A 17,590-nucleotide genomic window follows, 5' to 3' on the forward strand; every position below is an offset into this window, starting at 1 on the left:
TTTGGGAAATCGGGCATTTTGTCCCGCGTCAGCTCTTATTCAAAAGTTAATAACGCGCTCAACATTCAAATAAGGATTTCCCACTTTCATCTCTATCTGCAGACTGAGCTTGTGCGTCATCCTCGCGCCAGTTATTCAGCCAATAAAGTGTAGACCTATGTATTTCATAGAAAATTGTGTCTAGTACTATATAAATTACAAAGGTTTAATTGGCATCTTTATTTCAAACGACCCGACCGACCGCGACCCGAATATCATTAAAAATATTTTTGGATGACTCGTAACTGCGGGTGACCGCAGGCAATCGCTCATTTTGGATCAACCCGCACATCACTGATACACGGGGCCTATTTGTAAACCGTTATAGTAAAAAAAAAAAAAAAACGGACTTCCAAAATAATCCGGCGGGCCAGAAAATATTGCTGTTGCCGACCCCTGCACTAGAGGTCCTCGTCCCCCACGGTGTCTGTCACATTATGAACTGCATTCCCCACTAACCTTGTCTGCACTTATTACTGTTCATTGCACTCAGCTGTTCCCCGTCATTGTTCCCAGCTGTTCCCCGTCATTGTTCCCAGCTGTTCCCTGTTAATCATTGTTAGTTCTGTGTATATATACCCTGGTTGTTTTTATGTTTGTCACGGAGTCCTTGTTATGTATCACGCCACTTCTGATGTCTGTTTTCTTGTCTGTTCTTGTTTTGTTTCTTGTTTGGATTGCTTTTATGGTTTTGACCCCTGCCTGGACTGGTTTACGATTATGGATTACCCATTAATAAACACTGCAATTGGATCTACCCCTGTTTCCCGTGTGTGGATCGTGACAAAATTAAACCACCAATCAGTTCATTCAAAACACATTTACATTACATTTACATTTATTCATTTAGCAGACGCTTTTATCCAAAGCAACTTACAAATGAGAAACAATAGAAGCAATTAAACTAGCAGTAGGACAACAGTATGTAAGTGCTATGACCCTTCACAGTACAATCCAACGCAATTTAGAATAGAGAAGAAAGTGTTAGTATTACTGGATCAAGTGCTGCCGAAAAAGATACGTCTTCAGCAGTTTCTTAAAAATGGCTATGGACTCAGCAGCTCTGGCTGAGTTAGGCAGATCATTCCACCAGCAGGGAACAGTCATGGTAAAGGTCAGCGCCTGAACAAGGAGTTGTGTAGCATGCTCCGATAGGAAGGGCCTGATCCTTCTGATGTTGTACAAGGCAATTCTGCATGACCGGGCAGTGCTAGCAATGTGGTCTGTGAAGTTCAATTGGTCATCAATTACAACTCCAAGGTTCCTGGCTGATATTGATGGAGTTATGGATGACGAGCCTAGGTGAATGGTGAAGTTGTGATTAAGTGCTGGGTTAGCCAGGATTACAAGTAGCTCTGTCTTCGCAAGGTTTAGTTGAAGGTGGTGGTCCTTCATCCAGCCAGAAATGTCTGTCAGGCAGGCTGAGATGCGAGTGGCTACCGTCGGATCATCAGGCTGGAATGAAAGGTAGAGTTGTGTGTCATCAGCGTAGCAGTGGTAGGAGAAGCCATGTTTCTAAATCACAGATCCTAATGATGTCATGTAGATTGAGAAGAGAAGTGGCCCAAGCACTGAGCCCTGAGGCACACCAGTGGCTAGATGTTGGGTCTTAGACACCTCACCCCTCCACGACACCCTAAAGGACCTACCCGAGAGATAATACTTGAACCACTGGAGTGCAGTTCCCGAGATCCCCTTCATCTTTAGGATTGACAGGAGGATCTGGTGGTTGACTGTGTCAAAGGCAGCAGACAGATCCAGCAGGATGAGAACTGAGGACTTGGAAGCTGCTCTTGCCAATGTCAGAACTTCAATTACTGAGAGCAGAGCAGTGTCAGTTGAGTGTCTGCTTTTGAAGCCAGACTGATTGTTGTCTAAGAGGTTGTTCTGCGTAAGAAAGGAGGAGATCTGGTTGAAAACAACTCGTTCAAGTGTTTTTGCGACGAATGGAAGAAGGGATACCGGTCTGTAATTCCAATGTGCTGGATTTAGAGTGGGTTTCTTTAGCAGTGGGGTTACCCGAGCCTGCTTAACCCTCTGGGGTCGGCAATCACGCCGGCGTGATTTGCGCGTTTTTTTTCACATAGCAGCTAAATAAACTTAAAATACTCCGTCATATATGGTCATACAGACTTAATAAAAATGAAAAAGAATCTGTGAGATGTCTACTTTTGTATGTGTCCACTTACAATCAAAACAAAACGTTGTGCTTTTGTAAAATAAAGAAATTAAACAGGGTGTGCTTTCTGCCTCTCCGTCTCGTGAACTTTTTTTTCTTGAGCACGTCTCTAAACATAAACAAAACTCAGCGAATACTTGTCACACATTTGTGAGCTCTATATATTTATAATCATTTAAGTGTGTAGTTTTAAATTATCTGATTCAAAACGAAAACAAATATTCTCTGTTTAAGTAATTTGTATAAAATCAACAAGATATTCAGTTTCTCTAACCCTTGCTCATTAGTTTTAATGTGACCACACCCACACGCGCAAAACATATAGAGATGCAAATCGTCCATACGTCGCGCGAACACGCCCATTACAGCAACAACAAAGCGGCAAACTTTATCAGTCCTCTGCTGTCGTCGAGTTTAGAAGACACGCTGTGAGATTATTGGGTTTACATCTGAAGAAGAAGAACGCGGTTTGAAGACGAACGATTTTAAGGTAAGAAATAATTCAAAATTATATTAGTTAGTGTTATTGTTGCATAAACTTCATATTGCCATTGAACTGTTGCTCGATGCTTCAGTGAATGTTCCCTGCACACGCTGTGAGAGTTTGAGTCATTCGCGCGACGTGCGTTTGAAAAGCAAAAAGCACCATGATTTTACTCCAATCTCATTTCATAACGTCATATCGATTGTAAACATTTGAAGTAACATATGATAATCAATATGTTTTTCTCTAGTGTAGTGTTACTGAAGTGTTCCTTTTTAACGATGCCTGCTATACTATTGTTCCTACAAGGCACAACAAATATGTATATATGTGTGTGTGTGTGTGTATTTTGTAAATTTTAAAAAGGAATTTTAACCAGAACAAATCTAAAATGTATTCCCACAATCATGCAGCCTTGGTTTCTCTTGATATCAGCATGTTCACAGGTTTTTTATATATATATATATTTGTTTTAGGTAGCTACCCGTCCTGCTGACTTCAACATGAGCATGAGGAGGTAAAGTGAAAAATCAAACACCTTGGAAATGACAGGTATGCACTATGTTTCAGAAATGGCACAAAGGTGTGTGACTGGTTAAAGGTAGGGTAGGTAATCCTGTTCAGAAACATTTTTTTTATACTGGGTGAAATGGTCCTTCCATTCTGATAGTAGTCAATACATTATGTGTTCAGAAAAAGGAATGAAAAAAATCTGACCTCTGTAGCAGCTGTAGGACAGTAAAAACTCTGACCAATCACTGCCATTCGGTGCGAATGTAAAGAACCAATCAGATGCCTTCATGTCTCGTGCCCGAGCACCACTGCGTGCACAGCCCTGCGTGCACTAATCACGTCACCGTTTCCGGAAACATTTAGCTCACTACACCGACTAAGCAGGAGTTTGCGGCACAATGGCAGAACAAATGCAGCCAAAACTACCAATACCAGCTTTGCTTGTAAGTACTCGCTCTGACAAAAAGGCTAAAAAAAGAAAGTCTGAGGCAGAAAAGGCTGCAAAGAAACAGGCACTAGATAAAACCAGAGGACAAACTCGGGTCAACATTGGTTCAGCATTTGAACGGTGGAGACAACTGAGGGAGCTGAAGGGCCTAAAAAGCGATGCCGAGGTTGCGGTCTTTCTGCTGGACAGGTAATTATTTGTTTTGCGTCGGGGGGATTTGTTATTTCCATGATATATGTTACGTTAAGCAACGTAGTTACTGTTGTAGCTTGTATTAGCCCAATGCTAACAGTAGCTTCTCTGTCGGTGTAAGCCAGTTGCATTACAGGTCGTAGGTACATACAGCTTAGCTGACTTTTAGAACATGACATTTTGAACATATTGCACAGCCATAGTCGCAAGTGTTTCTGCATTATAATTGTGATAAAATGACGTTAATATATCGCTTATAAATGGGACAACTGTGGTGATGTGGCATATGTGTTTTGTTAGCTACGAGAAGGATCCATCAACTTCCACACCTGTGAAACATCGATTGATAAGACCACCTCGCCCACCGGTCTCAACTATTGTTTCTGAGTCTCTGTCCGACCAGTGAGTTTTACTTGATGCTGCTATGAACAATGCTTAGGCCACCGTTGTATTTGGTGGGATATATCCATGTTTAAACATATATATATATATTATAGGGATGCACTGAATATATTTTGCAAAAAGATGTGTATGTTCTTGTATATCCAGGGGAAAAGTGAAGCCTATTGGCTGGTGTGGTGGGGGCAGGGAAAGTTGATTAGATCTTTTGAAAAGTCTGATGGCCAGAGGACAAAACCTGTCCTTCACCTTAGAAGGTTCAGCACTTCACACACTAGTAAACATCATAAAAGACTCCACCAACCCCCAACACTAAAAGAAAACACAGTTACAAGTTGTACCTCGACCTTCGTTGGGGTGTTTGTGTAGTAATTGATCATATTACAGGATCGTCTATGGACTCTCCTCTGGTAGATGCTATTTTGAGAGGATAGGGCAAAGTGAGGATCTTCTAAACAGTTTTTTTCACTCTTCATGCTTTTTTGGTCTGTTAAAACATCTTCTCATCAATTTGCAAACCCAAGACTACTATTTCTAAATATCAACAGTCCTGTGTTGCACTCTTGATGAATGGAATTTTTTTTTATGTTGATGCTGATAATATATAATTTTGTAACATTCACAGAGATGATGACTTCTCAGTAGCTGGCGTTCAGGAGTTAAACATTAGCTGCCCAGAGGAAACCGTTCTCCAGCAATTGGATGCAACGTATGTTATGGTAGTAAAATTATTTTTTCCAATTATTTCCAAAATACAATTTAGAGTAAAAACATGTTCTGTGCATTATTTCAGCGACATGTGGTAATGCAATACTTCCTCCCTTTGTGTGTGTTTTTCTGTCTTTATAGTATGTCGTCTCTGGACCTAAATATTGATGTTGATGCAGATGAATTTAATGACATTCGAAACTCCATGTAAGTCGCTGTGTGGATTGCAGAGATGTTTTTACTTTTCTGTTTGTGGGAAATTGTATTTATTTATTGTGTGAATTATTATGTTTTTTTGTCTGATTTTCTTTTTTTTTATAGCATTGACTGGGAAGATGAAGACGTCACCTGGAATCCTGATAGGGACACAGAGTCTGTGTCATCATTAGAAGATGTAACCAAGGAAGTGGACTAAGATGATGATTACAATGACGATGGAGATTTTATGCCTCATATTTGTGTTAGGTGGGTTCAATACACTCTGGCTCCACTTACAGTTAAGTTATTTTTTTTTTTTTTCTTATTTCTCATAGCTGTTCTTATTACAACAGGACTGGTGGTGCTCTGAAGACTCCAATTTGCTTGGAATCTCTTCAAGAAATCACCATGGAGGACACTGTGCATGATGCTCCAGACAATGCCCCAGATAAAACCATGGCAGACATGCCAACACTCCCAGAAGCAGCAAAAGTCATGGTTGCGGATGATATTATTGGCCATCCTGCATCCATTGTTTATCACGACAGCTTGAAGCAGCTTGCCGAGTATCTCATTCACCCTGTCAGCATGTGTTCTGCCAAGGACCCAAACAGGAAGACTGAATGCCTGGCACCTGCACCATTCGAAATAAATGTCAGGTCCAGGGGAACAGCTGCTATCGTCGAATGGGTGAGTATTTATTTAGCATCCAAGATTATTACATACTTTGGGACTGTTTTTACCCTGTAACACCAATCCTTTTTTCTAGATAAATTCAAACATACACAAATGAAAAACTTATAACATAAGTACTGTATGGCAAAGTATGTTAAAACTATGTGTGTTAGTCGTTGTATTTACTGTAATGTGCTGTCTTACTCTGTATGCTTTTTTTCAGATGTGTCCTCGTGGTCACACTGTTTGGAAGTGGGCTTCACAGCCCATTTTTAAATATGGGATGCTAGCTGGAGACTTCATGCTTTCCAGTAATATTCTGCTGTCGGGCAACAACTACGCCAAGATCTCACTACTGTTTAAGTTTATGAACATGGGGATGGTGGAGAGGTCGACATTCTTTAGGATCCAGGACTCCTACTGTGTGGACACTATAAAGGAGTTCTGGGATGAGAAGAGAGCTTCAGTCATCACCCAGCTCAAGTCAAAAGGGCCAGTTATAGCCTTGGGTGAGTTTGACAAACACACACACACATACAAGCGCACATTCTTACTTTATAATATGCACCATTCAATCTAAATGTAATTATTCCCAATCGATGGTATTGAAAAGGCAGATGAATAGTGATACTAAGACGAACAAAACAAAAAGTAAAACAAAAACGGATTAGTGTAGACATAAAACATTAAGATAAAGTATATAATATTTTATCTTCGGATTTTAGTTGTAAGATAGGAAGTACTGGACAGACATTGCACAGTGCTTTGTAATGCTGTTGGATCAGGACAAAATGACAAATTACGGACAATGTTCTTATCACAATTTCTCTATTTTTGTTCAAATTAATTTTCAAAGGAGATGCTCACATGGACAGTCCAGGATTCTGTGCACAGTATTGCACATACACTGTCATGGACAATGTATCCAAACAGATAATCTGCATGGTTAACATCGACAAGCGTGAGACCATGCGGAATTCTGTTATCATGGAGAAGGAGGGCTTCATGCGGGCATTTGACACACTATGTGAAGAACTCAACATTGAGGAATTCTGCACGGATGCCCATTCACAGATATCAGCCCTCTTCAGTAAGTTCATTATTGTAATTTGCTTTAGGAGATTGCTTCAGCAATCAAACTCTGTGCATATAGCCCCATGCCACAACCATCAATTATTATTATTATGACTGAACAATGATTTGGATTATTACTTAGCATATATCCTCAATTACTTTTTCGTCCTATAGACAACAAAGGTAAATATAAAGACTGCGGCGTCCGACACACCCTGGACATGTGGCATGGGTCCAAATGTTTGGGGAAAAGAATTCATGCAGTAAGTTCATAATCTCTCTGTAGATAGATATAGTTGGAAAAAAAGCATCTACATCAATTCTCTTATCTGACATTCACAAAATGTATTTGTGCTACAATGCCAAGGCAGGACAGCAAAGGGGGTGCACCATTTTTCAGATGTGGAGTAAGGATATCTGCAATCACTTCTGGTATTGCTGCAAGACTGCAGATACATATGAAGATTTCTTTGTAAGTATAATCTAAATTCATCTGTCTAGTCCAGCCTCTATTGCTGAGTAGTTATTTGGCAAAATTGACTTCTATTGTTATTGACCACATTTGTTCACAACACGTGTAATTTTGCAATAGGACAGGTGGGCTGGACTACTTCACCATGTGACAGGAGAACATGCGTGGGCCCTTGGAGCCTGTCAGCATGGTACCTTGGTGGAGGACAGAGAGAAGGAGTGATCCAGAAGGGTTCTGTGGCACACCAGAGACTGACAGAAGTGGTTCTTGATGCACGCTGGCTAAAGAGCATAAACAAATATCTACATTTTAGGTATGTCAGCATATGTCTAAGTTCAATTTATTTTTTTGCCCTATGCAAATATTTCACTGTACTACAGAATTGGTCCTGCAATTTCTTCATTTGTATTACCAGAGTATAAAGCAATTGTATCTTTCCTCTGTGCTCCCAGGTCAACTGCAGAGTTGGAGTCATTCCACAATCATATTCTAATGTATGCCAGCAAACGCTTCTGCTTTTCGCCGCCCGTGTACGCTGCTCGCGTCATGCTGGCTGGCCTGGACTACAACCACCACGTTGACCGACCATCAAAGAGAAGGGCTGATGGCTCTTCAGTATTTTTAATTTTTTGCGGAAAAATTAAATACTGTACATTTTAAGGTACAATGATTGTATCACCAAGTTCATAATCTTTTCTCTGATGTCAGATACGGCAAGGTGTACAATAAAAAGTCCAGGAAGTGGAGCCTTTACACACTAAAGGTGGAAAAGGACTACAGTTACATTGTGGACCTCCAAAGTGCGATTATGCAGTGCAAATTGTCTACAACTGGGGGTTTGCCACGGACTGCAAAAAAGAGGCCCAATGATCCCCGTCAATATGGGGTTCTGTCAGGTGTCCCTGCCCCATCAACACAGGAGCTTTTGCAGAAACAACTCAGCAGAGGGCTAGGTGAGTTTTCTTACAATATTTTTCGTTTGGTCATGAAATGCTAACATACTTAGGTGCAAAAGGTAATTTAAAAGAAATCCATATCATAACTTATGATCTAAATTAGTTTTCTAAAAAAAAAACAAAGGATAAATCAATAAAAAGAATGACATAAATGTTTTTAACTGTGTGAAATGGAAATAAAGTTGTGTTGTCATTCATTGTATGTTTTTGGAATGCAGTAATTATTGTCAGATGTGTAATTGTAATATTCTTCCTAAAGGTAAATCACTGCCAAAGGACTAGATGACCACAGCAGACAACGCATCATGCAAAGCCTGACCTGTCAGCCATCCCTGCACACTCCTTTTCATGTGTATATATATATATATTTTTCTTATTTATTTTATGTAAATACAGATTATTTTTGACATTAGAAATTATTTAAAAAGAAAAAAAGCAGCGGAAGTACAGATACTTGTGTTAAAAAGTATTTGTCTTAGGTATATCTTGTTGTTGTTTTAAATAAAATAAAAAGTGTTATACCACATTCATTGTCATTATTCATTTAGCATGTAAGGAGGTAAGAAAAGTAATAGCTTGTTTATGCTGAAATGGTAAAGTAGAGGCATTTATTATTTCAAAATATTTATTTCAACATAACAAAATTATAAAAAATAATTTTACTGTACATACTGTACACGTCAGTGCAAATTTTACAGGAACAATATGTAAACCAGTACAAAATATAAACAGCAGGCCACAAGAATACATGCTAATTATTGTACTGTGCCTACACCCTACTTGGGATGAAACCTGTATACTGTCCATGTGAATCTGGGTAGCGGTCTCTAATTTTCCAAACACAGCAACTAGTAATTACTACTCTGTGCCCAGCTCCCAGTGCCCCATATTGCCACACAACATATTGCCGGTATGCAGCGTAGCGGAATTGTTTATTGCTCTCCCCTGGGTCTGGAAGATCCTCCACAGCTCTGACATCATTCCAGATCCTTCTGGCAAGTCACAACACCCCCTCCTGCAAAATGTACACTTCCATGTGGGGCAGCATGGAAATGCAGGAGCCGTGTTGTTGTCCACAGCACTTTCTTTCTACATCTGTGGGCACCTCTCTGCAGTTTCGGCACACACACCAAGTGGGTTGACTCGGAGCTGGAGGGCCTGGTGGAGGAGCATCTCCTGATGTTGACATATGGAGGAGATCAAAGATGAGGCTTGGGTCCCTTGTCAAGCAGATCTGCAGCAACTGATGGGATTCTTCCAAGCTCAGTGTATGAATTCTGGCCTGTAAAACAATAGTTCATCAAAAACATTCTACTTTTTTGAAAACAGTTTTACTGTCCTCTATGAGGAATTGTGTGTCCACAGTAAATGCCAGGTAATTATTTATTGGCTGACAGTGGCAAGGACTTAATTTAATATGTATTGTACATATATTGTTGATGTTAGTGTTATTATAATTCTTTAATCTTTTTAAACAATCTACTGTGCTGCAGCAATACCAAGAATTTCACCATTGTGGAACAATAAAGATCTATCTTATCCTATAGTTATTGGTGATGTTGAGGTCAAAAAATATATATATAAAAAAAAATGCTACTATAGATAGGCTACCTGCTCATCTGAAATTCTTTGAGCTTGCAGATTCTCCATTTGCAGAATATCCTCATGTCTCAGTTGTTCTCCGGTTTCAGTCCGGCTTGCTCCCCGTCCTCTACCTCGACTTCCTCGGCTTCTACCCCGTGCACCTCCTCTTCCTCGAGCACGATCCCGGGCCTGTCCCCTTCCGAGTTCATACAACACCAAACGTGTAATGTTAGCCTGAAAGCTGCGAGTAACATTACAAATGTTACAGGTACCAGATGGTATCATATAAACAGCTTATATGCTCTCGCTCTGAAACAGGAGAAATAAATGAGACAGGGCAAAGTCTGCGTCCATTTCTCATCTCGCTCAGCAGAAAGAGAGCCAAGAGGATTTATTACACAATCACAATTAAAATCCTACTTGGTTTCAAACACACAATGTTTTCTCATGAAATAGACATTTCAAAAATAAAATACAATTTGTTTTCTTTTCATCTTTCAGCAATTACTGAGATATAAATTGTGTATGATCAAATAAATCAAAATGACAATAACCACTGTTACCTTGTAAGTTGTCTCTTTTCCACTTAAATTAAGACATAGCTTATGTTATCACTTGCATATAATTCCTAAATGCATTTTCCATTTTCAAATAGCATCTTTTTTTTCTCTTCCACAATGCATGAGCTGACAGACTTATAACTTGTTTTTTAAACCACTTTTAGAATATATAACATATGGTTTTAACACTAGCTTTCCGCATATTACACAATATCATACATTTCAAAACTTTTAGACTTTACAGAAATGTTCAAAGAGCTAAAAATAAAACTCTGTTCGACGTGACTTTAGTTATCACAGATGACGTCACCGGCGCGAACATTCAACTACTGCTATATACATATGTCCATTTTCATTAAACAGCCCTGTTACACGGACCTTGAAACATTCAGCGACATATAAACATATTATATTTCAGTTATTTAACTTAATTTACTAATCTACCAACCTGAAACAGGAGAAATAAATGAGACAGGGCAAAGTCTGTGTCCGTTTCTCATCTCGCTCAGCAGAAAGAGAAAGACCGCAAAGCGGGACAAACTGACGTAACGCCCCGAGAGCACAATAAGCGCCACACTGCCCACTGCTGACAAACTCCACAATTACTCCTGATCACTAATTAAAATATATTAGTGCAAATGAATGGTAGAAACAGGTTAATTACTCCTGAACAAAATTCACATACATAACTTTATAAAATTACAAAAACTACCACAAATGTGATAACAATTTACTGGGCATCACACAAACAATAGCCATGTTTTTTTTTTTTTTTTATTGCATTCATTGTAATAATAATATAGTTTACTTACAGGTGAATGAGACATGACGTAGTTTGGTTGCTGCCCATAATGTGCTGAAGTACTCGGCTTTCCTGTGACCTGCAGCTGACTCCAAATGTGGATGCGCGTTCATGTTTGTGGGGGGGGCGTAGCTTTGGATGGAGCACTGACAGGAGGGGGCGGAGCTTAGAAGAGGTGCCACTTTCAAATCTGGCTAGCTCTCCAACATTACCTACCCTAGCTTTAAGTCTCTGTCTTTAGTTCAGTGTGTTAAATAATGTGCTTTTTTGCCATTTGTTGTGTATCTTTGGATTATGTTGTGTTGTAAATAAATTCAAACAATCAAAAAGCCTTTCTTTTTTAAATCCTCATTCTTTGTGCAAGGTAATGTAATGATAGTGCCTGAGAGCTCCTAATAGGGCCATTATGGGAGGCTCTTTGTCTTTCTCAAGTGTGAAACACTCAATATTCATGGTGGTTAACGCCTACTCGCATAAAGCTTTCTTACACAAGACATGTCATACAAATTTTAAATCAATATATTGTCTGATCTGAAGGAGTAGTCAAGGTGATTTTCACATAGTTTTGGAGCAGATATTCTAGGCTACGTGATACAATTTTCAAAAGCCTTGCAAAGAAATAATCAGTTTGGGTTTCATGACATTATTTCAGTGACTTTTTTTTTTGGTCATTTTCACAAACCACGCATAAATGTTATCTCAAAACTACAAACTTTTACATACATGCTGCTGACATATTATTGTGGCAGAGTTTGTGCTGAATGCAGTGCAATAATATTTTAGTCATGAAAATGTCACAAGTAACAGAAATAAGCACAAATGTTAGAGCATGTCAGAACACCTCCAGGACCCAGAAAACACCTCAGACCGCAGAGGGTTAAATGTTGTGGGAGATGTACCAGTGTGAAGAGATGTGTTTATGATGTGTGTGAGTGTGGGTATAACAGAGGAAGAAATAGCTTGAAGTAGGTCAGTGGGAATAGGATCAAGCGGACAGGTAGTAGGGCGATTGGAAAGGAGGAGTTTGGAGACTTCTGTCTCTGAAAGCAAGGAAAAGGAGGGTAGAATGTGTGTGTTAGCTGGTAAAATGTGTGTGTTAGTTTGTGGATTGGTAAATTGGCCGCTGATGGTGGTAGTTTTGTTTATGAAGAATGTGGCAAAATCATCAGCTGTTTGGGTAGATGAAGGAGGAGGAGGAGGAGGGTTAAGAAGGGAGGAGAAGGTTTTGAAAAGCATGCGAGAGTCAGAAGAATTGTTCATTTTGTTGTGATAGTAAGTAATTTTAGCAGTAGATATGTTAGCAGAGAAGGGAGAGAGGAGGGATTGATAAAGATCAAGGTCAGAATGATCTTTGGATTTGCGCCACTTCCTCTCTGCACCCCTGAGTTTAGCACGATGTTCACGGAGAACATCAGATAACCAGGGGGCAGAGGGAGTGGCGCGGGCTGGCCTGGAGGAAAGGGGGCAGAAGTTGTCCAAGCAGGATGTTAAAGTGGAGAAAAGAGTATTAGTGGCATTGTTAGTATCTAGTACTGAAAGCTGGTCTGGTGGAGGAAGTGTGGATGAGATCAAAGAGGATAGACGAGCGGGTAAGAGTGAGCGTAGGTTCTGCCGAAAGGTGACCTGTGGAGGAGTGCGTGTTGTGTTCTGGGGCAGGTTGAGGTTGAGAGTGAGGAGGAAGTGATCTGAGGTGTGCAGTCGAGTGACAAGAGTATGGTCAGTGGAGCAGTAGCGTGTGTAAATAAGGTCCAATTTGTTACCTGATTTGTGAGTAGCCGCAGTCGATACTCGTTTGAGGTCGAATGAGGCAAGCAGAGTGTGGAAATCAGCAGCTTGAGGTTTTTCAAGGTGGATGTTGAAGTCTCCAAGAACTATGAGAGGAGTGCCATCCTCGGGGAAGGAAGAGAGTAGCACATCTAGCTCCTCTAAGAAACTGCCAAGCTGACCTGGGGGACAATATATAACTGCACAATGAATTTTAATAGGACTGGTGATGGTAATAGAATGTGATTCAAATGAGCTGTTGTTACACAGAGGTGGTAAATGATTAAATTTCCAATAATTTGAGATGAGCAGACCAGTACCTCCACCCCTTTCAGTCAGACGAGGGGTGTGTGAGAAAGTGAAGTTAGTGGAGAGCGCAGTTGGTGTGGCAGTGTCCTCTGGTCTGATCCAGGTCTCAGTCAGGGCCAAAAGGCTGAGACCTGAATTACTAGAAAACACGCTACATGAATTATCAGCCACTGCTGTGTGGCGCCCTGATTACCTCCACTGTCTGAACACTTGTGTTTTCCGAACGACAGTTTACGGATCGACGCACTATGTGATTGCATTTCATCATCTGCTTTCTTAGTTTGTAATCCCTTGTGTCTTCTTGCTAATGACAACTGTTTTCATCTTCTCTCATTTGGAAATCCCGCAGACATGTCAGAGCACGCCACGTGATAAGATTTCGCTTTTAGAGTTAAATGACCCATTGTACTTTCACGATTGGTTGCTGATAAAAAAGGAAATTACCATATTTGGATCCAACAACAGTGTACAGGAGAGAGAGAGAGCTTTCCAACAGTATATGTGATGACAGGGTTCAGGCAGCGATCCCGGAGCAGCGTGTTGATTTAGAACGCCTACTTTTGTTCAATTAAGGATAAATCTACAGACGCAAATAGACAAAGTTTAGTAAAATAAAGACCTAAATGTGTATTTTGGACAGGTCCGAAAGAAGACATGTTAATGAAGACACATTTTTGTGTTTCGAATCGCATTGTTTGTGTTTGGAGCTCCGTCGAATTGATTCATAAATCCTTGATTATTTTTTTTTTCTTCGTTACACTCATTTATAAACGAGCATTTTCTATTTTTTCAGCGTGTGAACATATCTCCGATACTACTCTCTATAAAAAAACAATCGGATTGCTTTGATATCGCTGGTTATATCCAACTTTCCGAACTTCTGTTACTATCTCTAACGTTAGCCCGCTAGCATTTGCACGCGTGGTCTCGCCTATCGACCGTCTTATTTAAACTCGAATCACTGGAAGGATACGGGTTCTATCCATGATTTCAGTCCTAAATTAGTAGTGATATTGGTAGCATCACTGCTAATTTATTGTTCATCTGTCATAATGGCGAATACATCGGATGTGTGTCTACCTCTGAGTGCAGGTGAGGACACGTTTGAGCTGCATTCGGGGCGGTTGGAGCTGGAGTCCGTGGAGAAGCAGATCCGTGATCTGCTGGGGAGGCAGGCCGAGCTGCGAGACCGACGATCAGCGCTTGAAGCATCACGCGCCGATGCTCACAAGTCAGTGGTTAGTAACTTTTCGACTCCGGCCTCCTCTACTCCGTGTATTTCTCTGCACAGGACCCGAGCATCCCTGCCTTCATTCACCCCGGCACCGACACAGCACCATGGACCCTGGATGATTCCACAACGGAAGACGCGAGCCAGGACCAGAGCAAGGACCTCTCCGCCTCTCCCGGTCTTCGAGATCTCCACCCGGAACCGCTTTTCCCCTCTTCGCGAGACGGAACTCGACGACGCTGTGATCATCGGCAGTTCCATGGTCCGGCATGTCCGCGCTGCCTCAGGTAAAGGTATGGTGCGCACTCACTGCTTTCCTGGTGCTCGTGTTCTCGATGTCGCTGCGCAGGTCCCCGAGATCCTGAACGGTGACGAGCGCGTCGGAGCTGTCGTGCTGCACGCGGGGGTGAACGACATCAGGCTGCGGCAGACGGAGGTTCTGAAGAGGGACTACAGGAGCCTGATCGAGACGGTACGCAGAACATCGCCTGAAGCAAAGATCGTCGTGTCTGGACCGCTTCCCACGTACCGACAAGGACAAGAAAGGTTCAGTAGATTGTTTGCACTAAATGAATGGTTGATGTCATGGTGTAATGAACAGAGACTGCTCTTTGTAAATAATTGGAATCTGTTTTGGGAGCGACCTAGGCTCTACCGTGCTGATGGCCTGCACCCCAGCAGAATCGGAGCGGCTGTTCTGTCGGACAACATCTCCAAGACGTTACACACCATATGACTAGTAAGTCAAAGTCCAAATCACATTCTTTGCTGTCCCAAATTAATTGATAAAAGTACCAGTGTAGAACACTTTATAGAAACTGTGTCTATTCCTCGTTTAGTGAGGCCAAACAATAAATCTACTGTAGGATCTAAGAAAAATCTAATTGTGATTAAACCAGAAAATCTCAATATTAGTGAACAAAAACAATTTCTAAAGCTAGGTCTTCTAAACATTAGATCGCTTACACCTAAGGCGGTTATTGTAAATGAAATGGTCACTGATAACAGCTTCGATGTAATCTGCCTTACGGAAACCTGGCTTAAATCGAATGATTATTTCGGTCTTAATGAGTCCACTCCGCCAGGATACTGTTATAAGCATGAGCCCCGTCTGATTGGTCGTGGCGGCGGTGTTGCAACAATCTATAGAGATATTCTTAATGTTACTCAGAAAACAGGCCACAGGTTTAATTCGTTTGAAGTACTTGTGCTAAATGTTACGCTCCTAGATGTAAGAAAGAAATCCCTATTATCTCTAGCCTTGGCTACTGTATATAGACCACCAGGGCCTTACGCTGATTTCCTAAAAGAGTTTGCAGATTTTCTCTCAGATCTATTGGTCAATGTCGATAAGGCAATAATTGTTGGAGATTTCAACATACACGTTGATAACACAAATGATGCGTTAGGGGCTGCGTTTACAGATTTATTAAACTCCTTTGGGGTCAAGCAAAACGTTAGTGGTCCCACTCATCGTCTTAATCATACTCTAGATTTAATTATATCATATGGAACCGATCCAACCGATATAGATATTATACCGCAAAGTGATGATGTCACTGATCATTACATGGTAACTTGCATACTACGTACGGCTGAAATGTGTCATGTTGCGCCGCGTTATCGACCAGGCAGAACAATCCTTCCAACTACTATAGATAGATTCTTGAATAGCTTACCTGATCTATCTCAGCTTCTCAGTGAACCCAAACAAACAGATGAGCTAGAGGAAATGACTAGCAGTATGAGCACCATTCTCTCTAGTACATTAGAAATTGTTGCACCAATTAGATTAAAAAAGGTTAGAGAGAAAACTAAAGCACCATGGTACAACAGTGCTACGCATGTTATCAAGAGAGAAACTCGTAACTTAGAGCGCAAATGGAAACAAACAAATTTAGAGGTCTTTAGAATTGCGTGGAAAGACAGTATGTCACGTTATAAAAAGGCTCTAAAAGCAGCCAGGGCTGAGCATCTCCGCAAACTAATAGAAAATAACCAAAACAATCCAAGGTTTTTATTTAACACTGTGGCTAGATTAACAAATAAACAGACATCACCTGAACAAAATATTCCGTTACATTTTAATAGTAATGATTTCATGAATTTCTTCACTGAGAAAATAGAAAGCATCAGAAACACAATTGTAAATGTACAATCTTTGACAGCGTCTTATGATTCAGCCTCAATTATCGCCCCTCAAGAACAACTACAGCGCTTTACAACTATAGGACAGGAAGAGCTAAATAAACTTATCACTGCATCTAAACCAACAACATGTTTATTAGATCCAATACCCACTAAACTACTAAAAAGGAGTGTTACCTGTAGTGGAAGAGCCTCTTCTCAATATTATTAACTCGTCTCTATCTTTAGGACATGTTCCAAAAACATTCAAGCTGGCAGTTATAAAACCTCTTATTAAGAAACCACAATTAGATCCAAATAACCTAGCAAATTACAGACCCATTTCAAATCTTACATTTATGTCTAAAATACTAGAAAAAGTTGTGTCCGCTCAACTGGGCTCTTTTTTGCAAGAAAACGATATCTATGAAAAGTTTCAGTCTGGATTCAGGCCACATCATAGCACAGAAACTGCGCTGGTTAAAATTACAAATGATTTACTTTTAGCTTCTGACCAAGGCTGTATCTCAATACTAGTTTTACTCGATCTTAGTGCTGCGTTTGACACTATAGATCATAAAATACTCTTAGATCGACTTCAAAATTACACTGGTGTTCAGGGACAGGCATTAAGCTGGTTTAGATCGTACCTATCAGACCGTTACCATTTTGTCCATTTAAATGGGGAAAAATCAAAGATAACGTCAGTAAATTATGGAGTGCCGCAGGGATCTGTATTAGGCCCCCTGCTATTCTCAATTTATATGCTGCCACTTGGTAATATTATAAGAAAACATGGAATAAGTTTCCACTGTTATGCTGATGACACTCAATTATATATTTCATCAAGACCAGATGATAACACTAAATTATCTA

General features: G+C 40.5%; 1 protein-coding gene across 3 annotated transcripts; it reads left to right on the forward strand.

The window, feature by feature from the left end:
- Nucleotides 1–3,716: 3,716 nt before the first annotated feature.
- LOC306998447 (uncharacterized protein) lies at nt 3,717–8,862 on the forward strand. Of its 3 annotated transcripts, XM_079612537.1 has the most exons (13): nt 3,717–3,852; nt 4,880–4,973; nt 5,104–5,169; nt 5,284–5,427; nt 5,514–5,850; nt 6,059–6,344; nt 6,692–6,925; nt 7,084–7,172; nt 7,277–7,381; nt 7,507–7,694; nt 7,834–7,996; nt 8,090–8,334; nt 8,597–8,862. In XM_079612537.1, exons 4-12 carry the CDS (start codon nt 5,408–5,410, stop codon nt 8,108–8,110), a joined length of 1,443 nt encoding a protein of 480 aa, XP_079468663.1. In that variant the 5' UTR covers nt 3,717–3,852; nt 4,880–4,973; nt 5,104–5,169; nt 5,284–5,407; the 3' UTR covers nt 8,111–8,334; nt 8,597–8,862. The 3 variants fall into 3 exon arrangements, with proteins under 3 accessions (XP_079468663.1, XP_079468661.1, XP_079468662.1); XM_079612535.1 differs by having other exon boundaries at nt 7,834–8,334; nt 8,597–8,809; XM_079612536.1 differs by lacking the exon at nt 3,717–3,852 and having other exon boundaries at nt 4,334–4,973; nt 7,834–8,334; nt 8,597–8,809.
- Nucleotides 8,863–17,590: the final 8,728 nt, after the last annotated feature.

This window comes from Phoxinus phoxinus, assembly GCF_949152265.1.
Source record: "Phoxinus phoxinus genome assembly, chromosome: 5".
Taxonomy (NCBI): Eukaryota; Metazoa; Chordata; class Actinopteri; order Cypriniformes; family Leuciscidae; genus Phoxinus; species Phoxinus phoxinus.

What these genes read in the sequence shown, in the direction of transcription:
- LOC306998447 (XM_079612535.1), top strand. Translation starts at nt 5,408, where the DNA reads ATGCCTCATATTTGTGTTAG. An exon ending in ATGCCTCATATTTGTGTTAG is followed by an intron (nt 5,428 to 5,513) that starts GTGGGTTCAATA and finishes TTATTACAACAG; the next exon opens with GACTGGTGGTGCTCTGAAGA. An exon ending in TGGGGAAAAGAATTCATGCA is followed by an intron (nt 7,173 to 7,276) that starts GTAAGTTCATAA and finishes TACAATGCCAAG; the next exon opens with GCAGGACAGCAAAGGGGGTG.